We start from the raw sequence: 15,017 nt of genomic DNA on the forward strand, positions 1-15,017 counted from the left end.
AGTATCACTAAAAATGTTTATGACCAAGTACCTCAGTATTGCTAATGTGACAATATTTTTGGGATGGCTACTGTTGCTTTCAGAAAATACTTCAATTTTTGTGAATTTGATCACTAAAATTTGGATATGATGTAAGTAGATAGAAGTATTTACTCAGCTCTATACACACATTACAAATTTTTATCAACCATAATTACATCTTGTCTCACTTGTTGATGGCATGGTTATATAAATGGCCTGATAGAATGGGAGATATCACTGACTACAGCATGCAGGCATTTTTTCTGTATATACTTGATGATAAACATAAACGTAATTTAGACAGTCTGAGGGACATACCTTTTAGTCAAGTATTTGAATTGCTATAGGATCCATTGGATCCGTTGAATTTGGCGATGTTTTTAGATTTTTTTAATTTTTTTTTTATTTTTTTTTTTTCTTCTTCTTCGTATAAATAATTAAAAATCAAAGGCAACTCGTACCAATGAGAATAAATCCAGTGCAGTGTAGGTGGTGACCCAGTCTTCACAAACCGCTTAAAATGTGTATAAGTATCACCCGGATTATTTGAACTGTAAATATTTTATTTTATCTGGAGGGAAAAAAGTAGCAGAGTGTCGTTCCGGTGCGCTCGGGCAGCTCTACACCTTATGGTTCTACCACAATGTTGCTTATTGTATAAAACCATTCATCAGGGAATTGCCTTACATGTTCTTTAATACTAATTTTTGTTAGTAAATGTGAGACGTCCGTGTCACACATGTACAACTTCACAAGATGCTTCAGAACCAGAAACAAGGAAGTGATATTGTTGACATACATCAAGGTTTTGCGCAGGGACTTGTATGATTGGTTAAACTCATGGGAAACTATGATGACTTTTGATCAAATTTGTGGAAAATTTGCAGTGATTGGACAAAAATTCATGGTCGAGCATAATTCACAGGGATTGGTTGAAATTGCATTAATTATTACAATTGCGACATCGCAACATTCTGGAGGGACTGACTAACCACGGCAGTAGACGGAGTGCAGCAAGAGAACCTTCATTTGGGTGACTATATCGACAGAATCGAGTGGTGATTCAGAAAGAGAGAATCAGTTGGAGTGAATTATATGATTTAATCACACATCAATTTGTAATTTCTTCCCAATTTATGACCAATTAAATTTTTTACTAATTTTAATGAGAGCATCAGGTTTATTGTCTTAACCTTAAGGGGCATTAACTGTGACCTTTAAGTTACAGCCACAACCAAGGATGAATTCTGATATCTGTGTTTGCTTTCAGTGGTGAAGGTACCTATCCTGCAGCATCTGGAGAGTCTACGAGATGAGGAACTAGAAGAGCGGAGGGAGAAGAGAAGGAGGCAGCTGGCTGAAGAAGAGGAGTCTAAGCAGAATGAGAGGAGGGCCTCTGGAGCAGAACAGGCCAGGGAACAGAGCCTACAGGTTGGCAAATAATACATTTGTTGGCTGTGTAGGAGGGAGAGTTTTCAAACAGAAGTGTGTGTGTGTACCTTTTGAGAGTTATATACATTTTTTGCTAATTTCATTTGTTTTTGTCCCTAGGGTTCTGGATTGGGGGCAGTTAATGGTGCAGAGAACACTGCAGGTACTGACATCCGTAAAGATTTTTTCTTTCTTTCTTAATGTTGAAATCCCTGGACCTGTCTGTAATGGACACATCTCAGTGATGGGCATCAAGAGGCATGCTGCCAGCAAAGCGTGCTGTGGGATGAGGTAGTAGTTTGTATAGTTTTAGGATCACACCAGATCTGGGAGATAACTATACAGTCTACTGTCTTTCCTATGGCAACGCCATACCACCTCGGCATCTTCATCTGCTGCGAAGGAAATCCACTTTTAACTTGGAAATAGCTCAGATAATTAGCAGACTGAAAATATCTGATCCACATCGCTGTCTTAAGCACGTAATTATAAACATATTTGCATTATATCTCAGGTGTACAATATTGTTCCTTATCTTGTATTCCAGTGTTTTCTCCTGCTGGCTGTGCTGTGGTGAGGTAGTAAGTTGTGTTGTTGTTGGGGATCAGGATTATGCACCCCGTTCAGGAGATAACTATACAACTTACTGCCTTCCTCAGCAGAGGCTATTGGCATCTGAGTGGAAAATGATCTTCTGTTCTCTTTGGCTGCAATTGTATGTATGGAAAATGTTTTCTGTAATTGTTAAATCTTATAATGGCCTATTTATTAAAGAATTAAGCATTAGTAGCTGTTGTGTGTAGAAAAAAAGGTTCCGAATGAGTATCTGTAAGGTTGAATTCTTGTAAAGAATGTTTAAAAACTATTTCCCTGTCTTCATATAAGTTTTCTCTCTGGATCTTGCAGAAGGTGAGCAGGCCCAGGGTGGTACAGTGTCATGTCTGGACCCACCCAGGGTCTCAGAGGGCTTCCTCACTGCTCCCCCATCTGGAGAGGTCACTCCCACCACACCTGCTCCTCATGAACAGGCCCTAGTCTCCTTGGAGACTGCGATCAGTCAGCAGGTCCACCAGCCAATTGCTGACCTGCTACTGGCCGATTCACGTACCAGCTCACTGGCTGCTCTGGCAGGGGCAGGCCTTCCACCCTTGTCGGCAGCTGACAGGCCAAACAGTGAAGCGGAGGCATCTCAGATGGAAATGTCCCCAGCACCCACAATCGGTGAGAGAGTCGGAGGAGGAGGAGGAGGAGGAGGAGGAGCAGTGGATGAAGGCAGGGAAGGTAGATTAACTTTGAAAACTCTCCTTATACAGACTGGCCAACAGTAAGGACACACATCTGTAATGTAAATGATGTTGTTGATCCTGGTTTATCATGAAATTTTCTGAACTCTGAAATGCAAAGCCAATCACCTAAGGAATTTTTCTATAGTGCATTGAGTGACAGTTTCACAACGCTTACTGACACTGGTTTTTTCCTTTTTCTCAGCCTCCCTAAGTCCTGACATTGTGGAGACATCAGAGCCTGCAGTAGTGGGTGTGTCACAACTGGAAGGGTCACCCATGGATACCAGCAGCCCTGCCTCTGCCACTCAGGAAGAAGCTGCTCCCAACCCTGCCCAGACCACCCAGCTCTCTCAGGAGCTTTCTGGTACTGGGGAAAGTGGGCTGACTGACAGGCCGACAGATGCAGAAACTGGGTGAGTAACTTGAAGAATCACTTCTAACCAAATCTGCATTTAAAAAGCTGTATCATGTACACTTTTTATCTCTTGGTCAGATAACCATAATAATAAAAAAATTACATGTTGTTTAAAATATGTATATAAGTATAACCCCCTTTCATTGCCAGCATGTAGCGTGTTTCAGTCCACTACAAAACAAATAAAAAATAAAGTTGGAATTCATGTTTCCCACCAGCTTCTCTTACCCAATTGCAGCTCACAATTAGTATTCAAAGTTTGTGCATCAAACTTTTTTTTCTTTTTTTTTTTACAGTAGTTGGTACGTCTGTTTTTTCTAACCAGCTGTTTGCAAAATAAAAGTATCTCATGGTTCAATTAAATCTTCACATCTAAGCACATGCCACTTAGTTTGACACTGTGTAAATCAGCAAAGAATATCATCACACACATTTCTGCTCACTGATGATAACGATTTGGGGTTTCTTTCTTTTGTGTTTATAGCTCTACTTCTGTGTCATCCCCTGGAGAAACAATGCCCAGGAGTGATAGTGCTGACAGCCAGTCTCAGGCCATACAGGAAGAGCCCCTACCATCCACCAGCAATGAGGACGAGGACCCGCTTGCAGGTAAAATTAATTATCATATTTTCCTGCAGTTTTTAATATATTTTTAATGCAGTATTACATCTCATAATATTTGTGATGTTTTTGTCTTGACAGGTATCAGTCTGCCAGAGGGTGTGGATCCCTCTTTCCTGGCTGCTCTTCCAGAAGACATCCGTCGAGAGGTTCTGCAAAATCAGCTTGGCATCAGACCACCCTCCCGTCCCCCTGCTGCCACCACCCTGCCTTCCTCTACTGCGCCTGTACTGGGAGGACCAGGGGTTACAGAGGTCAGCCCAGAATTCCTGGCAGCCTTGCCACCTGCCATCCAGGAGGAGGTGAGTATCTTCTCAGATTATAGTGTTACAGATTAGACAAAATGCTTGGCTTTAGATCTGTCAACATGGTGGTAAAACAAAGTATGATTTCGAAGCAAGACACAGAAAATCTAAGCATGCCATTGGTTGTCCTAGGTTCTTGCCCAGCAACGGGCAGAGCAGCAGCGCAGAGAGCTAGCCCAGCAGCCTCCACAGGGAGACACCCCTTTGGATCCAGTCACCTTCATCCAGACACTGCCCTCAGAGCTCAGACGTAGTGTCCTGGAGGACATGGAGGACAGTGTGTTGGCTGTCATGCCCCCAGACATTGCTGCTGAAGCAGCTGCGTTGCGTAGAGAGCAAGAGGCACGCCAGAGGCAACTGATGCATGAGAGGCTGTTTGGTCATAGCTCATCTTCAGCCCTATCAGCTATCTTGCGTTCCCCAGCCTTCACCAGTCGGTTAGGGAGCAATCGTGGCGTCCAGTACACCCGGCTGGCTGTGCAAAGAGGAGGCACATTTCAGATGGGGGGAGGAACAAACCACAGGTGAGAGAAAACGGTGATCAATTTTGAGAACCGAAATATTTTTCATTATTGTGTTAAATGAAAAAGTAAAAATGGACTTTTATGTTATTGAAAATGTTGTAGGTGGTCTTGATCAACCACTTTAGACAGGTGACAAACTGAATGTGTTTTTTCTTCCTTTTGTTTCCTCAGACCATCCAGTTCAAGTGTGGACTCCTTGTTGCGTCTGCGCGGCCGATTGCTGCTGGACCACGAAGCCTTGTCCTGCCTGCTGGTTTTGCTTTTTGTGGATGAACCGAAGCTTAACACAAGCCGTCTGCACCGTGTGCTCAGGAATCTCTGCTACCACTCTCAGACACGTGGGTGGGTCATTCGCAGCCTGTTATCCATCCTCCAACGCAGCAGCGAAAGTGAGGTGTGTGTGGAGACCTCACGTCTAGAAGACTCCCGTGGCAAGAGGAGCACCCAGGGAGGCTGTGGAGGAAAAGGATCAGCTACCCCCTCCCTCCCTACTTCATCCTCCTCATCCTCCTTAGAGCTACTGAACAGGGTAGAGTCTCGCAGCTCCAGCCAGCTTTCCTGGCTTTCTGTTTCTATGGATGCAGCCTTGGGCTGCCGAACAAACATTTTCCAGATTCAGCGAGTGTCGGGTAGGAAGCATGCTGACCGCCACTCAGCTGGAGGTTCTACAGGTTCTGGAACACTGGGAGTGTCTGGTGCTACTGCAGGTGTCACGTGTGCTGGAGGTGGAGGCTCCACTGTCCACATCCACCCACAAGCTGCTCCAGTGGTCTGTCGACACGTGTTGGACACACTTATCCAGCTAGCTAAGGTCAGGGTCCAGCTATTTTCATCTACATCTCCCACACTATATACAGTATGTATCTTCCTTGCTGTAGAAAAAAGTAAATAAATTTTTGTTTCTTGTCTATTCCTGCAGGTGTTCCCTAGCCACTTCACCCAGCAGCGCTGTAAGGATCTGTCAGCATCGTCTTCTGACCTGGACTCTCGTCTTTGTTCAGGCTCCTCTGGGGGAGGGGGTGGAGGTAGTGCCTCCAGGTCAGTGTCGCAGTCTCAAAGCAATTCCAGCTCCAATGTCTCCAACACACAGAACTCCTTTGGCTCCTCTGCTGTTACTCCCCAGTCACTGGGTATCTCCACCGATTTTTGGGACCTGCTGGTCAAACTGGACAACATGAATGTCAGCCGCAAGGGCAAAGCCTCAATGAAGACAGTGCCTCTGGGGGGCAGTGCAGAGGCTGAGGGGGCCCAGTTCAGCCTGGAGACCTCCCCTCTAGGTCAGCTGATGAACATGCTATCCCACCCAGTAATCAGACGGAGCTCCTTGCTCACTGAAAAGCTGTTGCGCCTCCTCTCCCTCATATCCATTGCCCTGCCTGACAACAAGGCCACTGAGGTGCCTGCTGGACACCCCACCCCGCAGGCTGCCAACCCCAATACAGCAACCAGCTCAGGAGCCACAGCCCTAGTCACAACACAGGGCACGGCATCAGCGGGCTCTACCCAGCCCACTGTGGCAGTCCCAGGGGTCTCTGTGGGAGCTGCAGCCCAGGGTACATCCTCAGGGACAAGTCTAGCAGCCTCTCAGACATCCTCTACAACAATCTCTATACCCACGTCCACTGGAACAACCTCTACAGGTAGTGTTGATTTATTCCAAAGTTAAACATCATCTGTTCAGGCATTATTGTAAAAAAGATATTAGTAGAAAATGATGTACATTTTTGGGGGTGTTTTGCCAAAACAGGGAAACAGAGGGTCTCTACTGCCAGTACAGAGAGTGACAACAAGATGGCCTCCACTGGACTCACAGAGAAACAGCTTCAACTCTCTGTGGAGGTATGGAAAAATAAGTTGATGGATCTCAGTCATACTGTCATGAAATGTGTATGAAATTCCATTGCTGGTCATGGAAAAGTGTAGCTTCAAATGTTTTCAAGATGTTAGTGTGGATAACTTCTGTTGAGGATCAGTTGAAGCCTGCCAGTTAGAGGACAGTGTTTATTATTTGCAGCTTTGAACAGTGTCCAATTTCAGAAGAGAAACTAAAAATTACAATGTGTGGGGATATATAATATAATCCAGGTCAAATTCAATTGAAACACATCTGCTACTTTTAATGTGTGAATTTCTCCATGAAAATTTGCATTTGATTCAACAAGTTTCATGGAAGTAACATCTGCCCCACTGCCACATCACAATGCAATATATCTTTGCCTCGATCTACTTCAAGACACTGCCCAATCCACCCAGCTATGTTATGTGCATGGTTTTGTATCAAAGTTTATGTTAGGACTTGTGCGGGTGTGAGTATTAATTTTGGAGCCTGACCGATATTGGACTTTAGGGGTTAAGAAAAGTTTAAAAATTCCAATATCGAAATGGCCTTTAAGGTGCTTTTTAAAGATGTGCACTAATTTGGCTTGACTTTGTGGGAGGTTCTTCAGATTAGAGGTACAACAAACACAGCTCTGACCTTCGAGTGGCCCCAAGTCTGAGGCCCAGACAGATCAGTTAATCCAATAGTTAGTGACCCATCATACATTATATTGACAGTCCTCAGAGAACTTTTCCATTCTAAATTGGATTGTGACACAAACGGGCACTTGTACTTATGAACCTTCATGATGAAATATTAACAAAATCGTTTATTCCTGTTCACCGTTTTCAATAGATGGCACTTGATCAGTTTTTTTGTGTTTCAAAAAACCTTGAAATATTAATTATGAGATGTGCTCTCTAACTACTCTTTTCCTTCTCCGTACAAGGTGTTGACATCTCACTCATGTTCAGAGGAGGGTCTGGAGGATGCAGCTAATATTCTGCTGCAACTGTCCAGAGGAGATGGTGCCACCAGAGACACTGTACTCAGACTGCTGCTCAGTGGAGCTAGACACCTCGGATACACTCTTTGCAAACAGATCGGTCAGTTCTGGACAACTATGCGGGTGCCAGTTGTAATGCTCCTATTTAAGGAAATACAGTTTTGTCTTTACACACATATTTGAAAATGTTCTCTCCCTCAGGCACATTACTGGCCGAACTTAGAGAGTACAACTTGGAGCAGCAGAGACGGGCACAAGCTGATTCCCATTCCCCAGATGCCCCTCCAGAGGATTCCTCCATCTCAGCCAGACTCAAGGGCAAGATGACCAGCAGGTTAGATAGTTATGACTCTAGACCGCCCAGTGGAAGTTAGTTGTCAACACACAACCTAATGTCCCAACTAGTTATCTTTAATCTAAAGTAGTTCAATCCCAAGTGATATTACAGTATGTAGTGATGGCATCTATTTTTACATAGGTTAATTTCTCATACCTACAATTTCCTTTACCTCGTATGCCTTTGTTGGTTGGGACACAGGTTCGACGGGTCGGAGAGTGTAGTGATTGTGGCTGCACAGAAGCGCACACTGGGGGGACGTGAACTTCAGCTTCCCTGTATGAGCTCACTAACCTCCAAGACATCAACGCAGAAGTTTTTCTTGCGAGTGCTGCAGGTCATTATCCAGCTCCGTGAGGACACACGGCGCGCCAACAAGAAAGCCAAACAGACAGGCCGACTAGGTATGACTAGACGATGTTACATATACTCGGTATTCTTGATGTATGCATACAATATCCTGGTGATGTAGTGAGTGATAAAACTATTTTCCTCCTTCCCCGAATGGGCAGGCTCCACCAGTTTGGGCTCAGCCAGTAGCATCCAGGCTGCGGTGCGTCAACTAGAAGCTGAAGCTGACGCCATCATCCAGATGGTGAGAGAGGGTCAGCGGGCACGCCGGCTCCAACAGGCACCCCCACCCACCGCCTCTTCTGCCTCTGCCGCCGTCGCCGCCGGATCTTCAGTGGCGGCCCCCCATGCTCCCACTGGTGCTGCTCCCCCTGCTGGCACGGCTGCTGCTGCCACGGTTAGCATGGGTTGCACTGACAGCAGGCATACTCCTACTCACACACTGCACACACTTAAAGGGAATCATTTGAAAGATGGAAAACATAACATTGACTTCATAGTGTGACCATCCCAGTGTAGTTACTTCAAAATTACTGTGGTGGTCATCAAAATAAATGCTATGAAATGGCTAATAGCTACTGAAATGCCACATGTCTAATTTCGCTTTGCCCCTACTGGCTTTGTGCGTTTTGGAAATTAATAAGCTAACACATTAATTGTTATGCATATCTGTCTTATTTTATATTGTATTGAATTGAATTATCTGTAAACAACGTAGTGCAGTCAGTCTACAGCCTGCTACCTCAAGTGGTTCATGCATAGTGACAACATCTACAGTGCTGCCATGATGAACAATGACAGCCCCAACAGAAGGACAGATGTGCCAGTGATCCACTGCATTCTACATCAATGTCTTTGCATTGACATGTTCTACTGTTGAAATGATCTGTATGTGAATGTGCTGCCTGCTCCAAACTGTTTGATCTGTTCCACTGATGTTGTCTGTTTGCTGGCTGACATGGCTTCATGCTTTTGGCCCTGCCCCCTTCCCTTCTCAGTCCCAGTTCCAATCCTCTCTCAGTGGATCATGGGAATTTCATTTTGCATGGCAGTATCAGTCATGACGGATTACTATGAAAAAGAAAACTGTTACATTAATCATTAATTATTCCATGTTTTTTCTCCCTGTTGTTCATCCTCTGTCTCTCTGGTCCTTCCTGATTTGTTTTCTCTAGTCTGAAGTGCAGTCAATGTCAGAAGCCCAGGCAGCCCAGAGAGATGACTCTCCAATGGATGTGGACCAGCCCTCTCCTCTAGAGCAGGACCCTGCACCTCTGGGTATGACTTGCTTGCAAACTGTTCAAACTGATGTGCTGTGTTTTCTTCAGTAAGTGAGACCCCATCCCTCCACATCCAGTGATCACCTTCTCTGATATAATGCTTTGGATATTTACCTGGGATTGTTTTTACTTCATTTGTTTAGTTCAGCATTTGCACAGTGATAAAGAACCTCTAAATACAATGCTTTATCAATTGTTGAATTGCTGAATAGACACTGTGTTTAAACATTGTGGTTTTTGCTAAGTTTTATAGGAATAGGTTGATATGTTTCAGTGTGTTTGCACTGTGCATAAGACAATGTGTGATTGATTGATTGATTTGGACTAATTGTATCTAAAACAGGCAGAGCAGCAGTAATAACTCAGGCAATTATAATCTTGATTGACAAATATCAACACTGGAGCAGTCCTTTTTATTTAGAAAAAAAATTGTTTTGTCTTCTAGTAGGCAAAGGTTGATGAAAGCATAACCGGTGCAATGGTTCAATGTATATTGGAAATTCCTTTTTTTAGATGAAGAAGGAAATGGCCAGTCAGAGAGTGAGGAGAGACTTCCAGACCTCCCTCTGCTCAGTGAGCAGCTGTTGTTGGATGAACTATGGGACATGCTTGGGGAGTGCCTAAAAGAGCTGGAGGAGTCCCACGACCAGCATGCTGTACTGGGTAGGTGAAATCCCTCTGAGGAAATGTGTTTCTCTATGCTATGTGTGATTCATATTGTGTCTATATCTGTTGAAGGAGCATGGTTAATTGATCTGTTCCCCTAATGATATTTCCTTTGTTTTTTCAGTTCTCCAGCCTGCTGTGGAGGCCTTCTTCCTTGTCCATGCCACTGAGCGAGAGAGCAAACCTCCTGTTAGGGACACCCGGGAGAGCCAGCTTTCACACATCAAAGATGAGCCTCCACCGCTGTCCCCAGCACCCCTTACACCTGCCACACCTTCATCCCTAGACCCATTCTTTTCCAGGGAACCATCCTCCATGCACATCTCCTCCAACCTGCCACCGGACACCCAGAAGTTCCTCCGTTTTGCCGGTGAGCCTGAGAGATTTCCGTTAGGAGAAGGATAAAGCTTTGTTCCATTTTGTAGCCCAGTGTATAACAAGACTCATTCTTCTTTCTTTTTAGAAACTCACCGCACAGTGCTTAACCAGATCCTGCGCCAGTCCACTACTCACTTGGCTGATGGGCCTTTTGCAGTACTGGTTGACTACATACGCATCCTTGACTTTGACGTTAAGAGGAAGTAAGGAGGATTATCTTACACTCCCATCTTATACTGTCTAATAGACAGTTATTGGCTTTTTAACTTACTAACCCTCTGGTCTTTCTGGCTACCTCTACAGGTACTTCCGCCAGGAATTAGAGCGACTGGATGAAGGCCTGAGGAAGGAGGACATGGCTGTGCATGTGAGGAGAGATCACGTGTTTGAGGACTCCTACAGGGAGCTGCATCGCAAGAGCCCAGAGGACATGAAAAATAGGCTGTAAGGCTCCATTGCCTTTCTATCCACTTGTATGTCCTCTCAATTCAGAACTGCTCAACCTGAGCCATTCTCTGCTCCCTTTGCTTTACAGGTACATTGTGTTTGAAGGGGAGGAGGGCCAGGATGCTGGTGGCCTGCTGAGGGAATGGTACATGATCATCTCCCGGGAGATGTTCAACCCCATGTATGCCCTGTTCCGCACTTCACCAGGTGACCGTGTCACCTATACCATCAACCCCTCATCTCACTGCAACCCCAACCACCTCAGCTACTTCAAGTTTGTGGGCCGCGTGGTGGCCAAGGCAGTCTATGACAACCGGTTATTGGAGTGCTACTTCACCCGCAGCTTCTACAAGCACATCCTGGGCAAGAGTGTCAGGTATTTGGGCTACTTGTAGTCACAATCAAGTAACCTAAATGTTCAAGACATGTTCCAACACCAATAATTCCAACAAACTCAGCCGCCATTTTGCTTGTTATACTAAATGTAGTGGCAGCCATAGAGCTGGTTAGTTATAGTTTGCATTCTTTTTCTTGAATATATGAATAATATGTATTTATTTCTGTGGTATTCCCAGGTACACAGACATGGAGAGCGAGGACTACCCATTCTTCCAGGGCTTGGTATACTTGTTGGAGAATGATGTGTCCACACTGGGCTATGAGCTGACATTCAGCACAGAGGTTGGTGTCTGTTCTCTAAATGTTCCAATTAGCTACAAGTGGAAAATTGATTCTCATACTCTTATCATTGCCTTAACTGTTCAAATTGGGATTTGCCCTCAAGGGCTTTAATCCCACATGCTTTATGTCCTCATTAAATAAGTGCTGCAAAAGTGTCATTTGAAATCTGATGGCATTAAAATAACTGTTAATGGATACCATCTGTGATTTCCAGTAAGATATCAAGCTGAAACTCCACAAGATGTGAGAGACTGAAAGTGTTCATGTGCTCTGTGCATGTAGGTCCAGGAGTTTGGTGTGTGTGAAGTGAGAGACCTCAAGCCAAATGGAGCCAATATCCTGGTCACAGAGGAAAACAAAAAAGAGTATGTCCATCTGGTATGCCAGATGAAGATGACAGGTGAGACTGGTTATGTCACCAAATCTTTAATTTCAGTCAGTGCCAATGGGTTAATCTGTTTCTTTTAATCAACAAATTTAATTTTAAATGTTCAAGGCAGATACTCAGATTTTCTCAAACATAACAAGGCAGCTGGATTTCTTGTAAGTGAGAATGCATCTGGTCAGGCTCTAGGTTATTTGCTTGTGGCTGAGGTCCAGTGATTCGGACTAATCGCCGTCCTATCAGGGAGGAATACCTGGCAGCTACAGAGAGGCAACAGTTTTGGTATATTTGGTAAATTTTCCTTAGAAAGATGAGGTCACTAGGTGGACCAAGTTCCAGACCCAGCCAGCTGCCTATCTGGACCCAGACATATAACCTATAAATTATTGATAATTATTCAATTTTGACAGACTGGTTATTTTCTAACCGCTGCAGCTTTTCTAGCCTTTTCGGCACTGGTCATGTGACGCTACTCGACCAATTATTACAATCTGAGTCAGTCAGTGCAATACACAAATGGTGAGAGACAACACCAGAGAAATAAGTGGGACATAAGAGGGAAAGAAAGGGAAAAGGATGTGTTATAAGCTTTTCAGTTGTTAAGATGTGAGATGAGCCTGTTGCTGTTAACCATAAATAAAATAGAAAGTTGAGGTACACTTTTTATTTCATTTTGTAAAATTAAGCACTTTATTATAATTTTTTATAAGCCCCCTGTTATGTAGTTATTACATATTACAGCTGTTATTTTCCCTGAAATGATAAAAAAACATATTGTTACTAATATATATCATTATATAGAGAAGGTATTGTTATTATTTTTTTATTTATGTGCACACGGTATTGACAAGCACCTGCAATTTATCAAACAGTTGCCTATTCTATGTTCTAGTTCTATGTAACAAACCATGTGTTGCGTCAGGTTAGATGTTCTCTGTGATACTCAAAGAAAGCACTAGGTGGCACCACTCTTAAATGTTGGACTGATCAATATGCAGCAGAGAGCCAGTGGTGTTTCTCTCTGTAAAATGGCTGATTTATCATGAGCAGCATCCTCCAGCTGCAACTGAAATATGTTATTCACTAAAGAATTGAATTTTCAGCTGCTTAATTGAAAATGAATAGCTACCAAATTAAGTGATAGCACAACATTAGTTGCATGTCAGGTAAAGAATATTCTCTATAACAGAAAGATCTGAAGAATGAATACTTTCCCTTTATTCTAGGTGCAATCCGCAAGCAGCTGGCAGCCTTCCTTGAAGGATTCTATGAGATCATCCCCAAGAGGCTGATCTCCATCTTCACTGAGCAGGAGCTGGAGCTGCTCATCTCGGGCCTGCCCACTATCGACATCGATGACCTGAAGGCCAACACTGAATATCACAAATACCAGTCCAGCTCCATCCAGGTATGCATGAGTTAACACATGTAACATTATTATGGAAATATCTACCCACTTCTACCTGTGTGTGAGAACTGAAAATCTTGAGAGAAAAATTACACAGGACTTCTCCAGCTCAGTCAAATGGGCAGCTTTGCATTACCAGATTTTAGATTAATTTCTAGCCCAGTAGAACTGATGTAGCCACATTTTATTTGTGGAACTGTTTCTGCTGAACCACCACATTCATTGTACAATACTGCATGTCACAGTGCAATGCTGTGTAAATGAGCTGTGTCATCACCAAAAATCCAGACTTGGAAGCATACTGTTTGAAATCAAGTAGAGCTGCTATTATTTTGGCATTATTTCCAATGCCTCGCAACTTCTAGCATTAACTGCTGTTACCCCAGACACGATAACAGAGACTAGATTTTGTATTGGAACGCATTTATATCTCAACTACTTTTTTCATCCCTTTCTTTACTTTATCTTTCCTTCTCCTCTTTTTTTAACTTTAGATTCAGTGGTTCTGGAGGGCCTTGCGGTCCTTTGACCAAGCGGACCGGGCCAAGTTCCTACAGTTTGTCACTGGCACGTCCAAAGTTCCCCTCCAGGGTTTTGCTGCTCTGGAGGGCATGAACGGCATCCAGAAGTTCCAGATCCACCGCGACGATCGCTCCACTGACCGCCTGCCATCTGCTCATACCTGGTACACACATGACAAATTAACAAATAAATTTCTAATATTAAATAATTATAACGACTTTAAAAGTAACAACAAAACTGTGAAAATTTAACTGAAATGATCTTTCTCTTTCTCCAGCTTTAACCAGCTGGACCTCCCAGCCTATGAGAGCTATGAGAAGCTGAGACATATGCTGCTGTTGGCCATTCAGGAATGCTCAGAAGGATTTGGACTGGCTTAAACTATGAGACTCTTAACAAACTCAGACATGCATACAAACAGTTGATTTAGATTTTGCCTACACCTGACACATTCACACTGATAACCTTTGAACGCACGCACACACCATCATAGACATTTCTGGATTACTTGTTGAATGGCCTAGACTTACTGGTTTCTATTCCATATAAAACAGATAAAACCAGCAAGTGAAATGGACTGATTGACATTGCATACAACACAGAGAGCCTCATGTTGACACGATTGTGTCTCCCTTCCCAATTTAATGGCAAATGCAAGAGCGAATTCAGAGGATAAAACATGGACTAATATAAGAGACGTTTTCTTCATTTAGTTTGATTTCTCTGTACAAAAGGTTTGGGAGTTTATTATGTTTAATCTTTTTTGTTCTCTGGCTGTGTAAAAAGAAAAAAGAGAATGTTGTTTGAACAGGATGGTTATAAAACCTTTGGGGAAAAAATGTTGGTGGTTTCTTGTTGCAAATTTGTGACCTCACGAGCCTTGATGACGGGGAACATTTTTATGGGGGGTATATGGACAACTTGAGAAGTTTGAGATATTCACAAAAATGCACTTTTCAAAGTTTTGTGGCATTTTTAAGGAAGGAAGGTACAAAAAATGAAGAGGAAAACCTGAAGGAGATAAAAACATTAACCATAAACTCTAGAGTATTTTTGGCTATTAAATTGCTGACCCAGCCTTGAGCCTTTGAATCAGAGTGGAATAACTACATGAATAAATGCATAAAATTGCGT

General features: G+C 43.4%; 1 protein-coding gene across 13 annotated transcripts in view; it reads left to right on the forward strand.

The window, feature by feature from the left end:
- The window catches only part of huwe1 (HECT, UBA and WWE domain containing E3 ubiquitin protein ligase 1), a 41,426-nt gene extending 26,412 nt beyond the window's left edge, over positions 1–15,014 (forward strand). For 9 of the 13 annotated variants that reach the window (XM_056383778.1, XM_056383787.1, XM_056383788.1 and 6 more), the window contains 25 exons: positions 1,292–1,452; positions 1,573–1,615; positions 2,359–2,733; positions 2,941–3,151; positions 3,638–3,762; positions 3,856–4,076; positions 4,212–4,603; positions 4,775–5,414; positions 5,523–6,243; positions 6,351–6,442; positions 7,372–7,528; positions 7,630–7,761; positions 7,954–8,169; positions 8,278–8,513; positions 9,292–9,394; positions 9,910–10,059; positions 10,187–10,432; positions 10,526–10,643; positions 10,744–10,884; positions 10,976–11,263; positions 11,463–11,568; positions 11,851–11,968; positions 13,180–13,361; positions 13,856–14,046; positions 14,161–15,014. In XM_056383778.1, the coding sequence (XP_056239753.1) occupies positions 1,292–1,452; positions 1,573–1,615; positions 2,359–2,733; positions 2,941–3,151; positions 3,638–3,762; positions 3,856–4,076; positions 4,212–4,603; positions 4,775–5,414; positions 5,523–6,243; positions 6,351–6,442; positions 7,372–7,528; positions 7,630–7,761; positions 7,954–8,169; positions 8,278–8,513; positions 9,292–9,394; positions 9,910–10,059; positions 10,187–10,432; positions 10,526–10,643; positions 10,744–10,884; positions 10,976–11,263; positions 11,463–11,568; positions 11,851–11,968; positions 13,180–13,361; positions 13,856–14,046; positions 14,161–14,263 (5,468 nt within the window). In that variant the 3' untranslated portion in view covers positions 14,264–15,014. Of the gene's footprint in view, positions 1–1,291; positions 1,453–1,572; positions 1,616–2,358; positions 2,734–2,940; positions 3,152–3,637; positions 3,763–3,855; positions 4,077–4,211; positions 4,604–4,774; positions 5,415–5,522; positions 6,244–6,350; positions 6,443–7,371; positions 7,529–7,629; positions 7,763–7,953; positions 8,170–8,277; positions 8,514–9,291; positions 9,395–9,909; positions 10,060–10,186; positions 10,433–10,525; positions 10,644–10,743; positions 10,885–10,975; positions 11,264–11,462; positions 11,569–11,850; positions 11,969–13,179; positions 13,362–13,855; positions 14,047–14,160 lie in introns of all 13 variants that reach the window. The other 4 variants (XM_056383785.1, XM_056383791.1, XM_056383790.1 and 1 more) reach the window with 3 other exon arrangements.
- Positions 15,015–15,017: the final 3 nt, after the last annotated feature.

The sequence above is a fragment of the Seriola aureovittata genome, chromosome 9 (genome assembly GCF_021018895.1).
Source record: "Seriola aureovittata isolate HTS-2021-v1 ecotype China chromosome 9, ASM2101889v1, whole genome shotgun sequence".
Lineage (NCBI taxonomy): Eukaryota > Metazoa > Chordata > Actinopteri > Carangiformes > Carangidae > Seriola > Seriola aureovittata.